Source organism: Dipodomys spectabilis, unplaced genomic scaffold (genome assembly GCF_019054845.1).
Source record: "Dipodomys spectabilis isolate Male_0828 unplaced genomic scaffold, ASM1905484v1 ptg000002l, whole genome shotgun sequence".
Classification (NCBI taxonomy): domain Eukaryota; kingdom Metazoa; phylum Chordata; class Mammalia; order Rodentia; family Heteromyidae; genus Dipodomys; species Dipodomys spectabilis.
The window spans coordinates 18,656,194-18,673,225 of record NW_024870679.1 but is presented as its reverse complement, the minus strand read 5'-3'; the positions used below and the strand labels follow the sequence as shown (position 1 = coordinate 18,673,225).

The 17,032-nt window shown below is 44.3% G+C and overlaps 1 protein-coding gene across 3 annotated transcripts; it reads left to right on the top strand.

Moving 5' to 3' along the window:
• The first annotated feature begins 43 nt into the window (after positions 1-43).
• On the top strand, positions 44-16,298 carry Polr3c (RNA polymerase III subunit C). 3 transcript variants are annotated; one of them, XM_042675575.1, is made up of 16 exons: positions 44-146; positions 611-739; positions 3,184-3,350; positions 4,104-4,359; positions 4,462-4,647; positions 5,735-5,820; positions 6,954-7,058; positions 7,194-7,286; positions 10,177-10,257; positions 10,478-10,529; positions 11,051-11,111; positions 11,524-11,674; positions 12,961-13,062; positions 13,163-13,212; positions 13,701-13,850; positions 16,161-16,298. In XM_042675575.1, the coding sequence occupies exons 3-16, from the start codon at positions 3,204-3,206 to the stop codon at positions 16,240-16,242; spliced, it is 1,602 nt and encodes a 533-aa protein (XP_042531509.1). In that variant the 5' UTR covers positions 44-146; positions 611-739; positions 3,184-3,203; the 3' UTR covers positions 16,243-16,298. The 3 variants fall into 3 exon arrangements, with proteins under 3 accessions (XP_042531509.1, XP_042531521.1, XP_042531527.1); XM_042675587.1 differs by lacking the exon at positions 611-739 and having other exon boundaries at positions 70-140; positions 3,178-3,350; XM_042675593.1 differs by lacking the exon at positions 611-739 and having other exon boundaries at positions 72-146.
• The last annotated feature ends 734 nt before the right edge of the window (positions 16,299-17,032 follow it).

The following is a 17,032-nucleotide window of genomic DNA, read 5'->3' as shown; positions in this document are numbered from 1 at the left end:
TAGAGCGGCCCACTTCCGCGTCCTCCTGGACTGCGGCGGTCTACTTCCGGGGAGCGGAGCGCTCCTGGCCTGGTCGCCAGACCCGAGCTTCCGGAAGCCGTCGGGTCGATCGTGACCGCGTTGGTCCTGGAGCTTCCCACGCCCGGGTGAGTGGAGGACGCCTGAGTGGCCGGGGCGGCCCGGAGCCTGAGGAAGCCAAGGCCTCCTAGTCAGAAGGGAGGGAGGAGCCCGGGAACGCGTGTGTTGCAAGGATGGGAGAGGGTTTGTGGAGCTGCTTCTCCGTGGACGGGTGGGCTACGGGTGAGGCGATCTCCGAGACGGTCCGCAGCGGGGCCGCGGGCGGGGGGAAGTGAATGGGCCAGGGTCGGTAGCCGCTGTGTTCCGGAAGTAGGCGCAAGATGAGCGATGCCCATTTCTGTGCGTGTCTAGTGTGTCACGTTGTAGACACTTCATGGTTTAATACTGTTCTGCGAAGAACATGACTGTCTCCCTGCGAACACTGTCACCTCATTTCGTGTTCTGAGCTTCATTCCCTTTGTGGATTTGGGGGTGACCCTGCCTGAGCTGTGACATCAGTTGACAGTGACCTTAATTCTTTGTGAAATCTTAGGTCTGTGACACCTTTGTAAAACCATCAATCATTAAAGGAAATTAGAGGCCGGGCGCCGGTGGCTCACTCCTGTAATCCTAGCTACTCAAGAGGCTAAGATCTGAGGATCACAGTTCAAAGCCAGCCCGGGTAAGAAAGTCCGTGAGACTCTTATCTCCAATAAGCCACTCAGAAAACTGGAAGTGGCTCAAGTGGTAGAGCGCTAGCCTTGAGCTGAAGAGCTGAGGGACAGGGCCCAGGCCCAGAGTTCAAGACCCACAACCGGAAAAATAATAAAAATAATTTTGATGCATAGCCTTTCAGGCTTTTTTCCATTGCGTGCCTGTTTAGTGTTCTTTTTTTTTTTTTTTTTTTTGGGGGGGGGGTCCGGTCGTGGGGCCTGAACTCTGGGCCTGGGCGCTGTCCCTCAGCTCTTCAGCTCAAGGCTAGCACTCTACCACTTGAGCCACAGCGCCACTTCCGGCTTTTTTCTTTTTGCTTATGTGGTGCTGAGGAATCGAACCCAGGGCCTCAGGCATGCAAGGCAAGCGCTTTAACCACTGAGCCACCTTCTCAGCCCCTTTAGTGTTCATTTTGTCACTTTTTTTTTTTTTTTTTTGGTCCGGTCGTAGGGCCTGAACTCTGGGCCTGGGCACTGTCCCTCAGCTCTTCAGCTCAAGGCTAGCGCTCTACCACTTGAGTCACAGCGCCACTTCCGGCTTTTTTCTTTCTGCTTATGTGGTGCTGAGGAATCGAACCCAGGGCCTTGAGCATGCAAGGCAAGCGCTCTACCACTGAGCTACCTTCCCAGCCCTCATTTTGTCACTTCTATTACACTGCAGTAGGAATAATCTCATGCTAATACATGCCCTAAATCATCTTAAATGATGGTATTTTGTAACCCATTTTATGAGTATACAGTAGATCTTTGCCGTCTCCTGGAATATGGTTCGAAGGAGACTGCCCTTGCAGAATAACACTGTTCACACTTGGGATATGTGATTCACTTTTCCCAAACTGATGTCCAAATTCTACTGAAGATATGCCACCTTTCAACGTGTCTAAAATTTTCTCTGTTACTTCAGTCAAGCACATTAATTTTTACCTTGCTTTTGGGGCACCTCTCCATTTCTTAGAGGAGACAGATTTTCATATAAAATTAAAAGCAAGGAAACACTAAGCAGATCACATGATGATTTAAATTCAACTGATGTTAATGTAGAACTGACGAGAGTTTCTTCACATCAACTGAGCTACATAATGCAAACATTTGTTTTTGAAATTTCGTTTATTTTTGGCAATCTTTGGGGGAAACTGCATGTAATGCATCCATGAATGAGGAATATTTACTGTAACTTTTATTTTTCTTTGCCGTTCGTGGGGCCTGAACGCTGGGTCTGGATGCTGTCCCTCAGCTCTTCAGCTCAAGGATAGCACTCTACCACTGGAGCCACAGCACCACTTCCGGCTTTTTCTGTTTATGTGGTGCTGAGGAATCGAACCCAGGGCCTCATGCTTGCAAGGCATGCACTCTACCGCTGAGCTACCTTCCCAGTCCCTACTGTAACTTTCTTACATTGTTACTCATTGCTTCAGACACTGATCAAGATACATTATGATCATAAATTGGCATATTGGAACCCCTTTGTACAACCACCTAAAGATAATAAAATATATTATTTCAGTATGTCAGTGTTGTAAGGAGAATCAGTGACATTATTTCCTTGGAAAGAGAGTATCTAAAATAAAATTGGGAAGTAGAGTCATAGCTCAAGTGGTAGAGTGCTATCCTTGAGCAAAAAAGCTAAGGAACTGTGCACAGGTCATGAGTTCAAGCCCCAATGTTGCCATACAAAAGAAATTGAAATTTCTTACTGGTAGCCTGTGGCTCACTCCTGTAATTCTTGCTGCTGTAGAAGCTAAGATCTAAGGATTGTGGTTAAAACCAGCCCAGGCAGGAAAGTCTATGAGATTCTTATCTCCAGTTAACTACCCTAAAGCCTGAATTGGAACTGTGGCTCAAGTGGTAGAGTGCCAGCTTTGAGCATAAAGTTCAGAGATAGTGCCCACGTCCTGAATTCAAGCCTCAAGACTAGCACATACACGTAAATAATAAAATAATAAAATTTTTAGGTTGATATAGTAACAGTTTTAAAGCTTTTAGTATGTGTTGTCAAATTGCCCTCCAAACCAGGTGCTGGTGGCTCATACCTATAATCCCAGTTACTGAAGAGGCTGAGGTCAGAGGACCACAGTTGCAAGTCACCCTAGGTAGAAAAGCCCTTGAGACTCTCCAATTAGCCAGCAGAAGGCTGGAAGTGGAGAGTATGGTGGCTCAAGTGGTAGAGCACCAGCCTTGATCAAAAAAGCCCAGTGAGAATGGCGCTGTGCTCAAAGTAGCTCTAGCTTTGAGCTGAAAAAGATCAGGGACAGCACCCAGGCCCTAGGTTCAAGTCCCATGACAAACACACATAGCCCAATGAGAGCATGAGGCCCTGAGTTCAAGCCTTATCAGCATGTGCGCACACACACACACACACACACACAATTGCCCTCCAGAAAGAATGTATGATTTTTTCCTTTTTTTTCCCTAGCTCTGAGACTTCCCTATAAAATGACTCAAGCAGAAATTAAACTGTGTTCTTTGTTGCTTCAAGAGCATTTCGGAGAGATTGTAGAAAAAATCGGAGCCCACCTAATCAGAACTGGCAGTCAGCCACTTAGAGTAATTGCCCATGACACAGGAACATCCGTGGATCAGGTATGTTTAGATAACGTCAACTTGTTCACTTATTAATTTCCTTCATCTGTGTTTGAATATTGTTACTCCTCAAGCCAGCCCCTAAGATCAGAATAATGTTATCTGGGGGAAAAGAAAATAATACTCAGACTTTGAGGTTTTTCTTCTTAAAATGCTCCTAGTTCTTAAGTAAATCTCTGCACTTCCCTCGTCTTTGTCTTCCCTTGTGAATAAAGTATGCCCTATTCACAGTGAGTCTACTAATCAGTTCCACCTTTAAAAGATTAGAATAGAAGGAAAGTAAATTGTAGTGTGAAAGATAAAGGTGACAGAAATATGAACAACATACTTTCTTCCATTGATACTTGATTTTCATTAGCTTATGCCAACAGAGAAATAGATTCTTTTCTAACCATCCCGGTGCTATAGGACTGGCTGGGCGCAGGTGGCTCATGCCTGCAGTCATAGCTACTCTAGAGAGTGAAATCTTAGAATTTCAATTCAAAGCCAACCCAGTTAACCAGCAAAACATTGGACTGGAAGAGTGGCTCAAGTGGTAGGGTGCCAGATGTTAGTGAAAAAGCTAGAAAGTGGTTCAAGGTGGTAGAGCACTAGCCTTGAGTGAAAAAGCTCAGGGACAGTGCCCAAGCCTTGAGTTCCAGCCCAAAACAAGCACAAAGGAAAAAAAGAAAAGAAAAGAAAAAGCTATTGGGCAAAATATTGCCAGCAATAATGTCTTCAGGTCTTTCCATTCTTTCTTTTGGTCTATCATAGGTGAAAAAAGCCCTGTGTGTCCTCATCCAGCATAACCTGGTGATATACCAAGTGCACAAACGTGGCGTGGTGGAGTATGAAGCCCAGTGCAGCCGGGTGTTGCGAATGCTTAGGTACCCCCGGTATATCTACACCACCAAAACGCTGTACAGTGACACTGGAGAGCTGATTGTTGAGGAGCTCCTGCTGAATGGCAAAATGACAATGTCCGCTGTTGTGAAGAAAGTGGCAGACCGGCTCACAGAGACCATGGAGGGTCAGTGCTGCATCGACAGCTGTTACGCATAGATTAACTGGCTGCAGAAGTAACCCTGCTGTCTCACACCACCTTACCCGCCTCTCTCTTGCTATTGCACAGATGGCAAGACCATGGACTATGCTGAAGTATCAAACACATTTGTACGACTGGCAGACACACACTTTGTACAACGCTGCCCGTTGGTTCCTGACTCTGAGAACTTAGACACTGGGCCTCCACCACCTGCCCCTACCCTTGTCATTCATGAAAAGGACATGTACCTGATTCCTAAACTGACCCTGATAGGTAAGGAATTTTCTCAATAGAATTGTGACTTGCACTAATTGTAGATTCTTTTTCACTGATTATTAAATGAATAAAACACTGATCAAGCCACATGCTATTGGCTGATGCCTATAATCCTAGCTGTTCAGGGGGCTGAGATCTGAAGGTCACATTTTGAAGTTAGCCTAGGCAGTTAAGTCTGAAAGACTCTTATCTCCAATTAACCATCAAAAAGCTGGAAGTGGGCTGGGAAGGTGGCTCAGTGGTCAAGTGCTTGCCTCGCATGCATGATGCCTTGGGGTTCGATTCCTCAGCACCACAGCAGCAGAAAAAGCCGGAAGTGGCGCTGTGGCTCAAGTGGTAGAGTGCTAGTCTTGAGCTGAAGAGCTCAGGCACAGTGCCCACAAGCCCCATAACCAACAAAAAACAAAACAAAAAGCTGGAAGTGAGCTATGGTTCAAGGTGTAGACTGCCAGCATTGAACAAAATTGCTAAGAGACAGCACCCAGGTCCTGTGTTCAAGCAGCTGTATCAAAGGGGAAAAAAGAAAGAATGATATCTTTGATATCTGTTTCTGACTTGCACATGTGGTAGAATAATGGTGCTGTTCATTTGAAGGAAGGGTTGGAAAAAGACAGTGTGGAGAGAAAAATTATGAGTTGCTTTTTAAGGATGCTTAGTTTCAGAGATTGTCGTAATTGACATTGAGACTTAACTTGTCAGCCTACTAAAAAACACTAACCTGGAGGCAGATGTGTGTAGATGTCTTTGGGATGAAGAGACACTTGCTGAGCTAGGTGCCAGTGGCTCATATCTAGAATCCTCGCTACCGGGGAGCAGACTAAGATCTGAAGATCGTGGTTCAAAGCCCCAGTTAGTAAACTCCATGAGACTCCTATATCCAATTAAGCCCCCAAAAAGCCAGAAGTGGAGTTGTGGTTCAATTGGTAGAGCACCAGCCTTGAGCATAAAAGGTCAAGGATAGCACTCAGATTCTGAGTTTAAGCCCTAAGACTGGCAAAACAACAACAAAAAAACAGAGAGGACTTGCTCTCAGGTCCTGACATCATATGGTATGCAGCCTAACTATTGGTTGGTTACTTGGTAGGGAAAGGCAAAAGGAGGAGATCATCTGATGAGGATGCTGCTGGGGAGCCCAGGGCCAAGAAGCGGAAACACACAGATGACAGACAGGTGATGATGGGACTTCCTGATTAGGAATCTTAACCTGAGGCAGGCCAGGAAGAGGAAGGTCAGAAGAGAGCTTAAAGTTTCCTGAGCTAAGAAGTAGTAGGATTATGGAAGTCATAATTGAACAATGTGGCGTAAACTTCATTGTGGGCTCCTCTCTCAAGCTCAGTTTCATGCACTGAACACAGGTTATAGCTTATGAAAAATAGAACTAGAAGAAATTGTAAGCTGTTTACTATCTCTGGAATATTTAGACCTGCTAGAGCCAGTAGTGAGAAGTGAGTCTAGGAAGTTACACATAGGTTTGAACCCTTAAATTTAGACACCTGTTCAGCATCATTCAAATTAGCATGTCCAGTCAGGCACCAGTGCTCAGGCCTGTAATCTCAGCTACTCAGGAGGCTAAGATCTGAGGAACAAGGCTCAAAGCTAGCCCCTAAAGAAAGTTCATGCAACTCATCTCCAATTAATCACCAAAAAGCCAGAAGTGGAGTTATGTTTCAAGTGGTAGAGCACTAGCCTTGAGTGAAAAAGCATGGAAACATGAGGGTGTGAATTCAAGTCTCTTCCCCAAACCAAAAAGATAGATATCTAATAAACGTAAAGAGTAGATCATGTTTCGTATTGGAATGATAGATAAGCTGGGCGCTGGTGGCTCACGCCTGTAATCCTAGCTACTCAGGGAGCTGAGATCTGAGGATCCCGGTTCAAAGCCAGCCCGGGCAGGAGAGACTGTGAGACTCCTATCTCCAATAAACCACCAGAAAACCGGAAGTGGCGCTGTAGCTCAAGTAGAACGCTCGCCTTGAGCTGAAGAGCTGAGGGACAGCGCCCAGGCCCAGAGTTCAAGCCCCACGACCAACAAAAAAAAAAAAGAGAGAGAATTGGAATGATAGATAATAGAGAGCAAAAGTTTGGGAAAAATTACTTAAGTTTCTAGCTTAAGAAACTAGATTGGGGGCTGATGGCATAATTCAAGTGGTAGAGCCTTCGAGTAGTAAGTAAGCTTAAGGCCTGAGTTCAAACTCCAGTATGTGAAAGGAAGGGAAGGAGGGATTGGGTTAGAAATGATAAACAGTTGATTCTGAGCTCCACATTGTCTTAAATGTTTCTCCAACTCCTTTTCTCCTCTTCAGCCCATTCCAGACGATGGGATTTATTGGCAGATCAACCTTGACAGATTCCACCAACACTTCAGGGACCAAGCTATTGTGAGCGCAGTTGCCAACAGGATGGACCAGGTAATATCTAAGTAAGCGCTCATCAAGGGCCAACAGGAAACAGGGTCTTTCACTTGGGGACCATCAGTGAGCACTTCCACATACCCAGGGTCAACAGCAAGAAATTCTGAATTCCAGTTTACTTTTCAAACACAGACCAGCAGCGAGATCGTGCGGACCATGCTCCGGATGAGTGAGGTCACCACTCCTTCCAGCGCCCCCTTCACCCAGCCGCTGTCTTCCAATGAAGTAAGTGACCTGCTCTGTGCTAGTTTCTCACAAACCTGAGACTTGGAAAAGTTTCTGTTGTTTGCAGAAGGGCCAGGAAATATTTGGTCCCTTAGGATCCAACTTTTACAAAACTAATATCTGTCAAGTACAATGTATTCCTAGTCATTTTAAGAATATAGGGGCCAGGTGCCCATCCTAACTCTTCTGGAGGCTGAGATCTGAGGATCGCATTTCAAAGACAGCCCAGGCAGAAAAGTCCATGAGACTCTTATATCCAGTTAATCACCCGAAAACTGGAAGTGGCATTGTGGCTCAAAAGTGGTAGAGAGCTAGCTTTGAGCAAAAGAGCTGAGGGACAGCACCCAGATCCTGAGTTCAAGCCCCACTACCAACCAAAATAATAATAATAACAGTAATAATAAAGAAAAGAAAAAGACTTTAGGAGTCAGATGTGGTGGTATAGGCCTCTAGTCCCAGCTACTTGGGAGGCTGAGGCAGGAGAATTGCTTGAGCCCAGAGTGCAATGCCAAGTTGGACAACCTAAGGAGACCTTGTCTAAATAAATAAAACAGTGAGAAGTATTTCCTTTTTGGACTCTGCAGCACATTTTATGTAGGCATTATTTCATCCCTTATACATTTTTCAGTCTACTAATTTTAATCTTTTGCATATTTTTTCTTGTGGGGGTCCAGTCGTGGGGCCTGAACTCTGGGCCTAGACACTGTCCCTCAGCTCTTCAGCTCAAGGCTAGCACTCTACCACTTGAGCCACAGCGCCACTTCTGGCTTTTTTCTTTTTGCTTATATGGTGCTGAGGAATCGAACCCAGGGCCTCATGCATGCAAGGCAAGCACTCTACCACTGAGCCACCTTCCCAGCTCCATCTTTTGCATATTTTTAATATATATATTGTAAAAGTGTTAATACTTAACATACCAAATATATTTTACTTATGTTTCTATTGCTTTCATAGGTATTATTAAATGTTGTTGCATATTTTATGTTGTTTTTAAGTTTCTAACTTGCTATAGAACAAATGTAAAGCCGGGCGCCAGTGGCTCACGCCTGTAATACTAGCTACTCAGGAGGCTGAGATCTGAGGATTGCGGTTCAAGAAAGTCCATGAAGCTCTTATCTCCAGTAAAACACAAGAAAACCGGAAATGGCACTGTAGCTCAAGTGGTAGAGCACTAACCTTGAGCTGAAGAGCTGAGGGACAGCGCTCAGGCCCAGAGTTCAAGTCCCATGACCGACCAAAAAAAAAAAAAAAGAGCAAATGTAAATATGTTTTTTTCTCATGACAAAAGTATCTAGATGACCTATTTTCAAATAGTATAGGAATAGATAATTCTGTACCATTAGTTTGCCAAGTATTCAGGAGTGGTAGAACTGTTCTAGATCTTGCAACTGGTAGTTATATGGGTATATACAATTGTCGATACTTGCTAAACTAGACCTGTAAGATCTGTACTTTGTATTGTTTGTAATATACTAGAATTTTACATTTCATACATAGTTTTGCATAATCCCAGCTCCTAACGATCCCTCTTAATAGTTTAGTATTTACCTTTATACAGACCTTTTTTGAAAAAAAAGAAAGACTGGGTCTCCTTATACATAGGCTAGACTAGAATCCAAGATTCTCCTAGTTTAGCATGCCAAGTACTAGGATTATAGGTGTATAACCAGACTTTTTTTTTATTATTATTATTGTTGGTCATGGGGCTTGAACTCAGGGCCTGGGTGCTGTCCCTGAGCTCTTTCGCTCAAGGCTAGTTGTATACCACTTTTAGCCATAGCATCACTTCAGGTTTTCTGGTGGTTAGTTGGAGATAAGAGTCTCAAGGACTTTCTTGCTCAGCTGGCTTCAAACTGCGATCCTCAGATCTCAGCTTCCTGAGTAGCTAGGATAATAGATGTGAGCCACCAGCACCTGGCCAGACCTTTTTATTAAATATAGTCTAATATAAAGTAATAATATATGTGGGCATATGGCTTTGTTTATGTCACTGTAGTTTGAACTTGGGATCTTGCGCTTGCTTCTTAAGCTACGGCCAGCCTCATACATGTTTTTTATAACACTCTACATAGTATTCTATAACTTGTTTTGTTTGTTTTTTTGTGTGGTTCCAGGAATCAAACCCAGATCTCCCACATGCTAGACAAATGGTCTGCCACTAAGCTAAATCCCCCAGGTTTTATTTTCTTCCTCCTTTTCTTTGTTGTTTTTTTAGTGTCAGTTGTGGGGCTTGAACTCAGGGCCTGGGTGCTGTCCCTGAGCTTTTGTGCTCAAGGCTGCTACTCTACCACTTGAACCACAGCTCCACTTCCAGTGTTTCGGTGGTTCTTCCCCACACCTTTTTTTTTTTTTTAAGTACTGAGATTTGAACTCAGGGCCTTGCATTTGCTACATAGGCACTCTACTGTTTGAGCCATGCCCCCACACTGGTTATTTTTAAGATAGGGTCTCAATTCCTGACTGGGTATATTCCTGGGTTGTAATCATCTGTTTTTGCCTATTCATCATAGTTATAGGCACATGCTACCGTGCCCAGCTGTCAGTTGACAAGTCTTGAAAACTGCCCAGGCTGGCCCTCAGCTGTGATCCTAAGCTCAGCCTCTCAAGAAGCTACTTACCCAGGCCTGAACTCATGTTTCTTGGGCTTTAGGCTTCTGAGTAGCTGAGATTACAGGAGTATAATACCACCCTTGGCTGTACTTTCTTTTAATTAATTCCTTATCCCTGGGCATGTGGATCGTTTCTTGTTTTATACTTTTACAAACAATGCCACTAGGAATACCTTCAGACATTTTTGTTTTTATTTGATACTTTTTAAATCTAAAATGAGACCACCTTTTCTTTCGGTATGTTCTCAAGCCCAATTTCCATGTGTCTTTTTGCTCTGTAGATCTTCAGATCCCTGCCTGTTGGCTACAACATCTCCAAGCAAGTTCTTGATCAGTACCTCACTCTGCTGGCAGATGATCCAGTAAGTCCTGTTTTACCTCTCTCCCCTGTGGTTTGTTGATAATTTGTTTCTGCCACTGGTAACTTAGTATTATTACACTGTAGCCTCATTTTCTACCTAACAGCTCAGAAGTTTTCTCTAACATCATCTGACAGGAAGACTACCTGCTTCAGACCCTTGCTTCAGATTTGCTCCATTGCCAGCAGAATCAGTTAACATTCTCTCTCTCTCTCTCTAATAGCTAGAATTTGTTGGAAAGTCTGGCGACAGTGGCGGAGGAATGTATGTCATCAGTATCCTTACCAATTATCTTTATAGTCAGGCAGCCTGAGCTTTGAAACAGAATGGTGACTCATGAAGACAGATTTGGGTAGTACTCAATATACTAAGTAAGTTAGGAAATTGAAGTACTTTCTATTTTCTATGAATTTTGAATAAGCTATATGCATGATAAAAGTAAACAATTTTAAAGCCCAGGGATATAGCTCAGACAGCAGAGCATTTGTCTAGCAGGTACAAGGCCCTAGGAACCAGCTCCAGAAAAGGGGAGGGGGAAAGGAGGGGAGAAAAGAGGATAGAAGGAAGGAAGAAAAGGAGGAGGAAGAGGGATGCAGGGAAACAAGAAGGAAGATTGGTTTCAGATAAAACCCTTTCTTAAATATGCTCATGAAATTAAAATTTTAACGAACTTCTGTACCATAATGGAAAAAAATATAGAAAACATAATAGCATTTAAACTTTAGCTATAATGAATCCAAGGACAGAAGGACCAGACCAAAAACATGACTGAAGCGCCTTAATGGTCCACATAAAGACCTGCATAAAGCATTAGCTTCCCTGGCCACCGCTACGCTGGAGTCTGTGGTACAGGAGAGGTAAGGGGTCATCCTTATTGGGACAGGAGTAAAATCCTTCTAGCCAAACCCTAGTTAACAAATAATTTGGTCATTATGTAAGCAACCAATGTAGACACACCTTGGTACACTTTGTCTGATGTTTCCATGAAGCCATATATGACTATTCTTCACCCTGAAAAAAAAAAAAGCCTGCCACTTAATTCCCAATGATGCAAATTAACGAGCCTCTAAAGCATTGTAAGGACTGTGGCGCTCACGTGAGTTACTAGGTGACTTACGTGATTAACAAGGGCATCCATCACCAACCTGCGGAGCTAGGACACAAATCTCTGATTGTTGTTCCCCTTTGAGCTATTGGCATCCTGCAAGCTAAAGCTAGCCCACCCAATTCTGTGCTAGCCCACCATTTGCTGACTTCATTTCTTTCCAGATTTGGTTCTCGGTGTGCCAGAATATTCCGTCTAGTTTTGCAAAAGAAGCACCTGGAACAGAAGCAGGTGGAGGACTTTGCAATGATTCCGGCAAAAGAAGCAAAGGACATGCTATATAAGATGCTCTCAGAAAATTTCATATCACTTCAGGTAACCGAAGTTGTAATGACTGCCAGCCAGCAAAGCTGACCTACAGTGAGAGAAACTCCCAAGCCGACATCTTGCCCCACGCCCAATAAACTCCATTTCCAGCTCTAAGACAGAAAACAGTTCTGAACAGATATTGCCAGCACTTTAAGGACAATGTAGAGCTTCAGCCTAGTAAGAAAGCAAAAGAGCCATGAAACTACCTCACAAGTACCCTTCTTGTTTTTTTCTCCTCATTGCTGTCCTTTCTTCGTATCTTAAATCCATGGTCGGTTAAATTATTAACAGCATCTTCTGGGTCCTCAAAGAGCCATGTCAAAGGCCTTGTGAGGAAGTAGGTTGGATGGATTGTGACGTCAGTCCACAGCTCTGCCTCTTACCCTGTTACACTGAGCATCTTTCTACCATCATTTTTCCCCCTCTGTAAAATGGTGATAGATAATGGCACTAAGAATAATATAGTTTGGGCCAGGAGTAGTGGTGAATTGCTCGTAATCCCAGAACTGGAGAGACTGAAGCAGGAGGATCAAGAGTTTAGGCCAGCATGGGATATAGTAGCTCAAGCTACTATCCTATTTGGGGTCAGAGATAAGGGGATCAAGGTTAGAGGTTAGAGGCCAGCCCTGGGAAAAGGCTCCATCTCAAATGAGTGGTTGGGCACGGTGGTATGTCCTGTCACACCAGTGACATGGGGAAACATGAGTAGAAAGATGGAGCCCTGTCCACCCCAGGCATAAAGCTTACCCCCACCTCAGTAAGGACTATAATGGGTAAAGTTTGTAATACAAAGGGCGAGAGAGCATGGGCCAAGCATTTGGCCTAAGGCCCGAATTCAATCCTCGGTACCACCAGAAAAGAAAGAGAAAGTTAAGTTCAGCCTAGTCTATATAGGAAGTCCCTGTCTCAAATAATCATAAGATGTAGAGGAATGGTTCAGTGATAGAGTGCCTATCTTAACAAACTAGAGGTCCTGAGTTCAAATCCTAGTAACCACCCCAAAAATATCACAATTAGATAAGGGCCAAATAGAATTCACACTGTGCTCAGAACACATTAGTTGCCTTCCCTTTCCTCCCCACTCAGTGCTGATAGTCAAGAAGGACAAACAGGGTCACAGAGTCAACCGACCTTCATATGGCTCATTATGCAATAATATGGCTCCTGAATGACTGGGGAAAGGGAGGGCATTATTAAAGAGAGGACTAAGTGGCCCTGGAGGGAAGCGGGTGAACTTGTGAGTTCAGAAGAACAACACAAGTTCTCTTCTTTTTCTTTTTGTAAACAAACAGGAAATTCCCAAAACGCCAGACCATGCCCCATCCAGAACCTTCTATTTATACACTGTGAATGTCCTGTCAGCTGCCCGGATGTTATTGCACAGGTGCTACAAGGTAACCCCGCATGAATCTTCGTCCTTCATGCTTCCATTGCTCATTTTATCTGAGCTACTTAAGTAAAACTTCCTGCATTTCTGCCCCTCTCCTTCCTCAGAGCATTGCCAACTTGATAGAAAGGAGGCAGTTTGAAACCAAAGAGAACAAGTGAGTAGCAGTTTCAATTGGGTCCTTTTTTACTTTTTCCCACTTTTCAAGCTTTGAAGCCTAAGAAGGAATTTCCTGTGGAAATGGAGACAATACTGCAATAGTTGCGTTGAATCATTAGCTTTTGAATATACACCTTCGAATATATTTCCACTGGTCTTTTATTATTATCATTATTATTATCTTCTTATATTATGTATACAGGGGGAGAGGGGATTCCACTATTGAGTTTTTACCCATGTTTATAACATCCAATAAAATAATTTTTCAGGGTAAGTTGATGAGACTGTACAAACATCCTAAACTTTTTAAGTACATCAGCGAAGCAGGAGGAGTTTCAGGAGGAAGTTATTTTGTAACCGAGTTGACAGGAACTGTCCTCACGTGGTGACACCCACCTTGACTGAGGACCAGGCACAGGGGAAGCTGTGCCGCAGAGATAAGGAACAAGTCGGGGAACAGACCTCAGAGCTGTGCTTATCTGACAGGCGACTGCTAGAGAAGTCACAGAGGGTAGAAGCCATCATTGCATCGATGCAGGCCACGGGTGCCGAGGAGGTACAGCTACAGGAAATAGAGGAAATGATCACCGCCCCTGAACGGCAGCAGCTAGAGACCCTGAAACGCAATGTCAACAAGTAAGGACTCCAACTCAGACCTACACTTAAACACACCTTCCAGACAAATCCATCTGGATATCCTGACACCCCTCCCACTAACGGAGGCAAACCTGAACTCATTGTCTTCTGTAGCTCCTATAACAGAATTTAATCCACCTATTTTCCTAAATAAGCCATTTTTTTCTTCTTCTGCCTGTAGTGAGGCTTGAACTCAGGGCCAGTACTGTCCTTAGCCTTTTCACTAAAGACTGATGCTCTGTCACTTGAGCCATATCTCCACTTGCAGCTTTTTGGTGATTAAGTAGAGTTAAGAGTCTCGTGGGCCAGGCTGGCTTGGAACCATGATCCTCATGATCCTCACATCTCAGCCTCCTCAGTAGTTAGGATTAAAGGCATGAGCCACTAGTGCCTGGCTCTAAATAAGTAGTTCTGAAGACATCATCAACTTCTCCCCTATGCTGCTGTTGTTCTACTAAGCACTGAAGGTTTTCATCTTGGTCTCTTTTCTAGACCTTCACAATGACTTCCCCTCTTATCCGTCTCCCTCAATACTCTCAAAGTTAGTATCTTTACAGTTATTGATAATAGCACTCTTCCGCAAATGATCTAATGACTTCTCATCTTTACAGCAATAAAAGACCAGATTTGGCATAACAAGAGGCCTTCCACAGTTTCCTGTCTCCATCTTCATTTCCTCCTCCTCACTACCCACCTTCATTCATAAGGTCTTGACAATGCTAAATCTTTTTTCTTTTTTGTCAGTCATGGGGCTTGAACTCTGGGCTTAGGCGCTGTCCCTCAGCTCTTCAGCTCAAGGCTAGCGCTCTACCACTTGAGCCACAGCACCACTTCCAGCTTTTTTCTTTTTGCTTATGTGGTGCTCAGGAATTGAACCCAGGGCCTCATGCATACAAGGCAAGCGCTGTACCACTGAGCCACCTTCCCAGCCCCAAAATAACTGATTTTTGTGTTTGGACTTTATGTCCTTTGGTCTTTTTTTTTCAGTGGATTTGTTTTCAGTGGATTCATAGATAACCTATGATACATAGAATATCTATGAATTACAGATAGTTCTGTTTCTTTCTTTTTAATCTAGATGCCTTTTTTCTTTTCCTTGTCTAGTTACCCTGGCTAGACCCTCTAGGCGCTATTTTCAAGCCCCAGACAGGCACCAAAAAAAAAAAAAAAAGAATGAGGCTGAGCTGCTAGGCACAATGATATGCATCCATCATCCTAGCTACAAAGGAGGCTGATGTTGGGAGAATCAGTTTGCCAAGCCAAGCAGAACGTCCTTGAACAAGCCAGGTGCTGGTGGCTCACACCTGTAATACTAGCTACTCAGGAGGCTGAGATCTGAGGATCGTGGTTCAAAGCCAGCCTGGGCAGGAAAGTCCGTGAAACTTATCTCCAATAAACACTCTGAAAACCAGAAGTGGCACTGTAGCTCAAGTGGTAGAGCGCTTGCCTGAGCTGAAGAGCTGAGGGACAGCGCTCAGGCCCAGAGTTCAAGCCCCACAACCGGGGAAAAAAAAAAAAGTCCTTGAACAACATTTCAGTGGAGGAAGCTGGACACAGTAGCATGCAGAAAACATTGTAGGAAAGGGCTAGAGGCATGGCTAAGCAGCAGAATACCTGTCTATCAAGTGTGAGGTGCTGATTTCAAACCCAGTACTGTGGGGGGAAAAAGATATTAGCTGTGGTTGTTCCTAAGGGCACTTACTAGGTTAAAGACGTTCCCTTCTTCCTCATCACCTTAAGCTTCAGCCATTGTCAGTGTCTCACCATCTAAAAACATATTAATGCTGCTACTCAGGAGGCTGAGATCTGAGGATCACAGTTACAAGCCAGTCCCATGTAGAAATGTCTGTGAGACTCTTATCTCCAATTAACCAGCAAAAATTCAGAAATGGAGCTCTGGCTTAAGTGGTAGAGTGGCAGCCTTGAGTGACAAAAACAAATGGGAATGTGGGGCCCTGAGTTCAAGCCCCAGTACTGGCACAAAAGAAAAAAGAAAAAAAATTGTAGATATATTAAGCCCTTTTGCCTGTACTTTTCCATGTGATATTCTTTCTTGAGGTTCAGGTTATATACTATATACTACACCCGTCCCCTGCAGGATGGAGGCTGCACCTTTTGCCTCCTTAGCAGGTTCCACTGTACCTAGCATATGAGATGGTTAGTAAATGGGAGAATGATACAGTTGTTCCTTCTGCTTTCCACCCATTCCTCCCAACGGTAACCAAGCAATGTTCCTTGGCCACACCTACCCCATCCTCTGATCCTGAATGCGCCTTCAATGTGGAAACATGATTTGCCTTTTCCACTCAGGTTGGATGCCAGTGAGATCCAGGTGGATGAAACGATTTTCTTGCTGGAATCATACATTGAGAGCACCATGAAGAGACCGTGACCCACAAGATGTAGGAGAATGGAAAGAAAATAAAGGAGGTGTCTGGATATATTCTTGGCAGTGGGATAAGTCTCCGATTCTTGTATTGAAACCCCCTTTCTGTCCCTACTGCTCAGAAGTTTGGCATATTTTAAGAGCTTGCTCACTCCCCCTTGGACCTACCGCTGTATTCTCCCCTCATCCAGTCTTGGCAATGGGAAGAACCTTAATCAGTGAGATTAACCCATCAGATACATCTGTTCTCAAGAAGTGAACCAAGCCGGGCGCTGGTGGCTCACGCGCTGGTGGCTCACGCCTGTAATCCTAGCTATTCAGGAGGCTGAAATCTGAGGATCGCGGTTCAAAGCCAGCCCGGGCAGAAGAGACGGTGAGACTCCTATCTCCAATAAACCATCAGAAAACCGGAAGTGGCGCTGTAGCTCAAGTGGTAGAGCGCTCGCCTTGAGCTGAAGAGCTGAGGGACAGCGCCCAGGCCCAGAGTTCAAGCCCCACGACCGACCAAAAAAATATATATATATATATACAAAGAAGTGAGCCAAAGTTCTTGGTACTAGTAATTCACACCTGTGATTCTAGCTAGTCAGGAGGCTGAGACCTGAGGATCTCCAAAGCCAGCCAGAGCAGGAAAGTGTGTTGAGACAAAAACATCTCCCTAAGCATTTGATCCAATTTTCTTTTTTGTTGTTGGTGGTGGTGGTCTTGGGGCTTGAACTCTGAGCCTGGGCGCTGTCCCTCAGCTCTTCAGCTCAAGGCAAGTGCTCTACCACTTGAGCCACAGTGTAACTTCCAC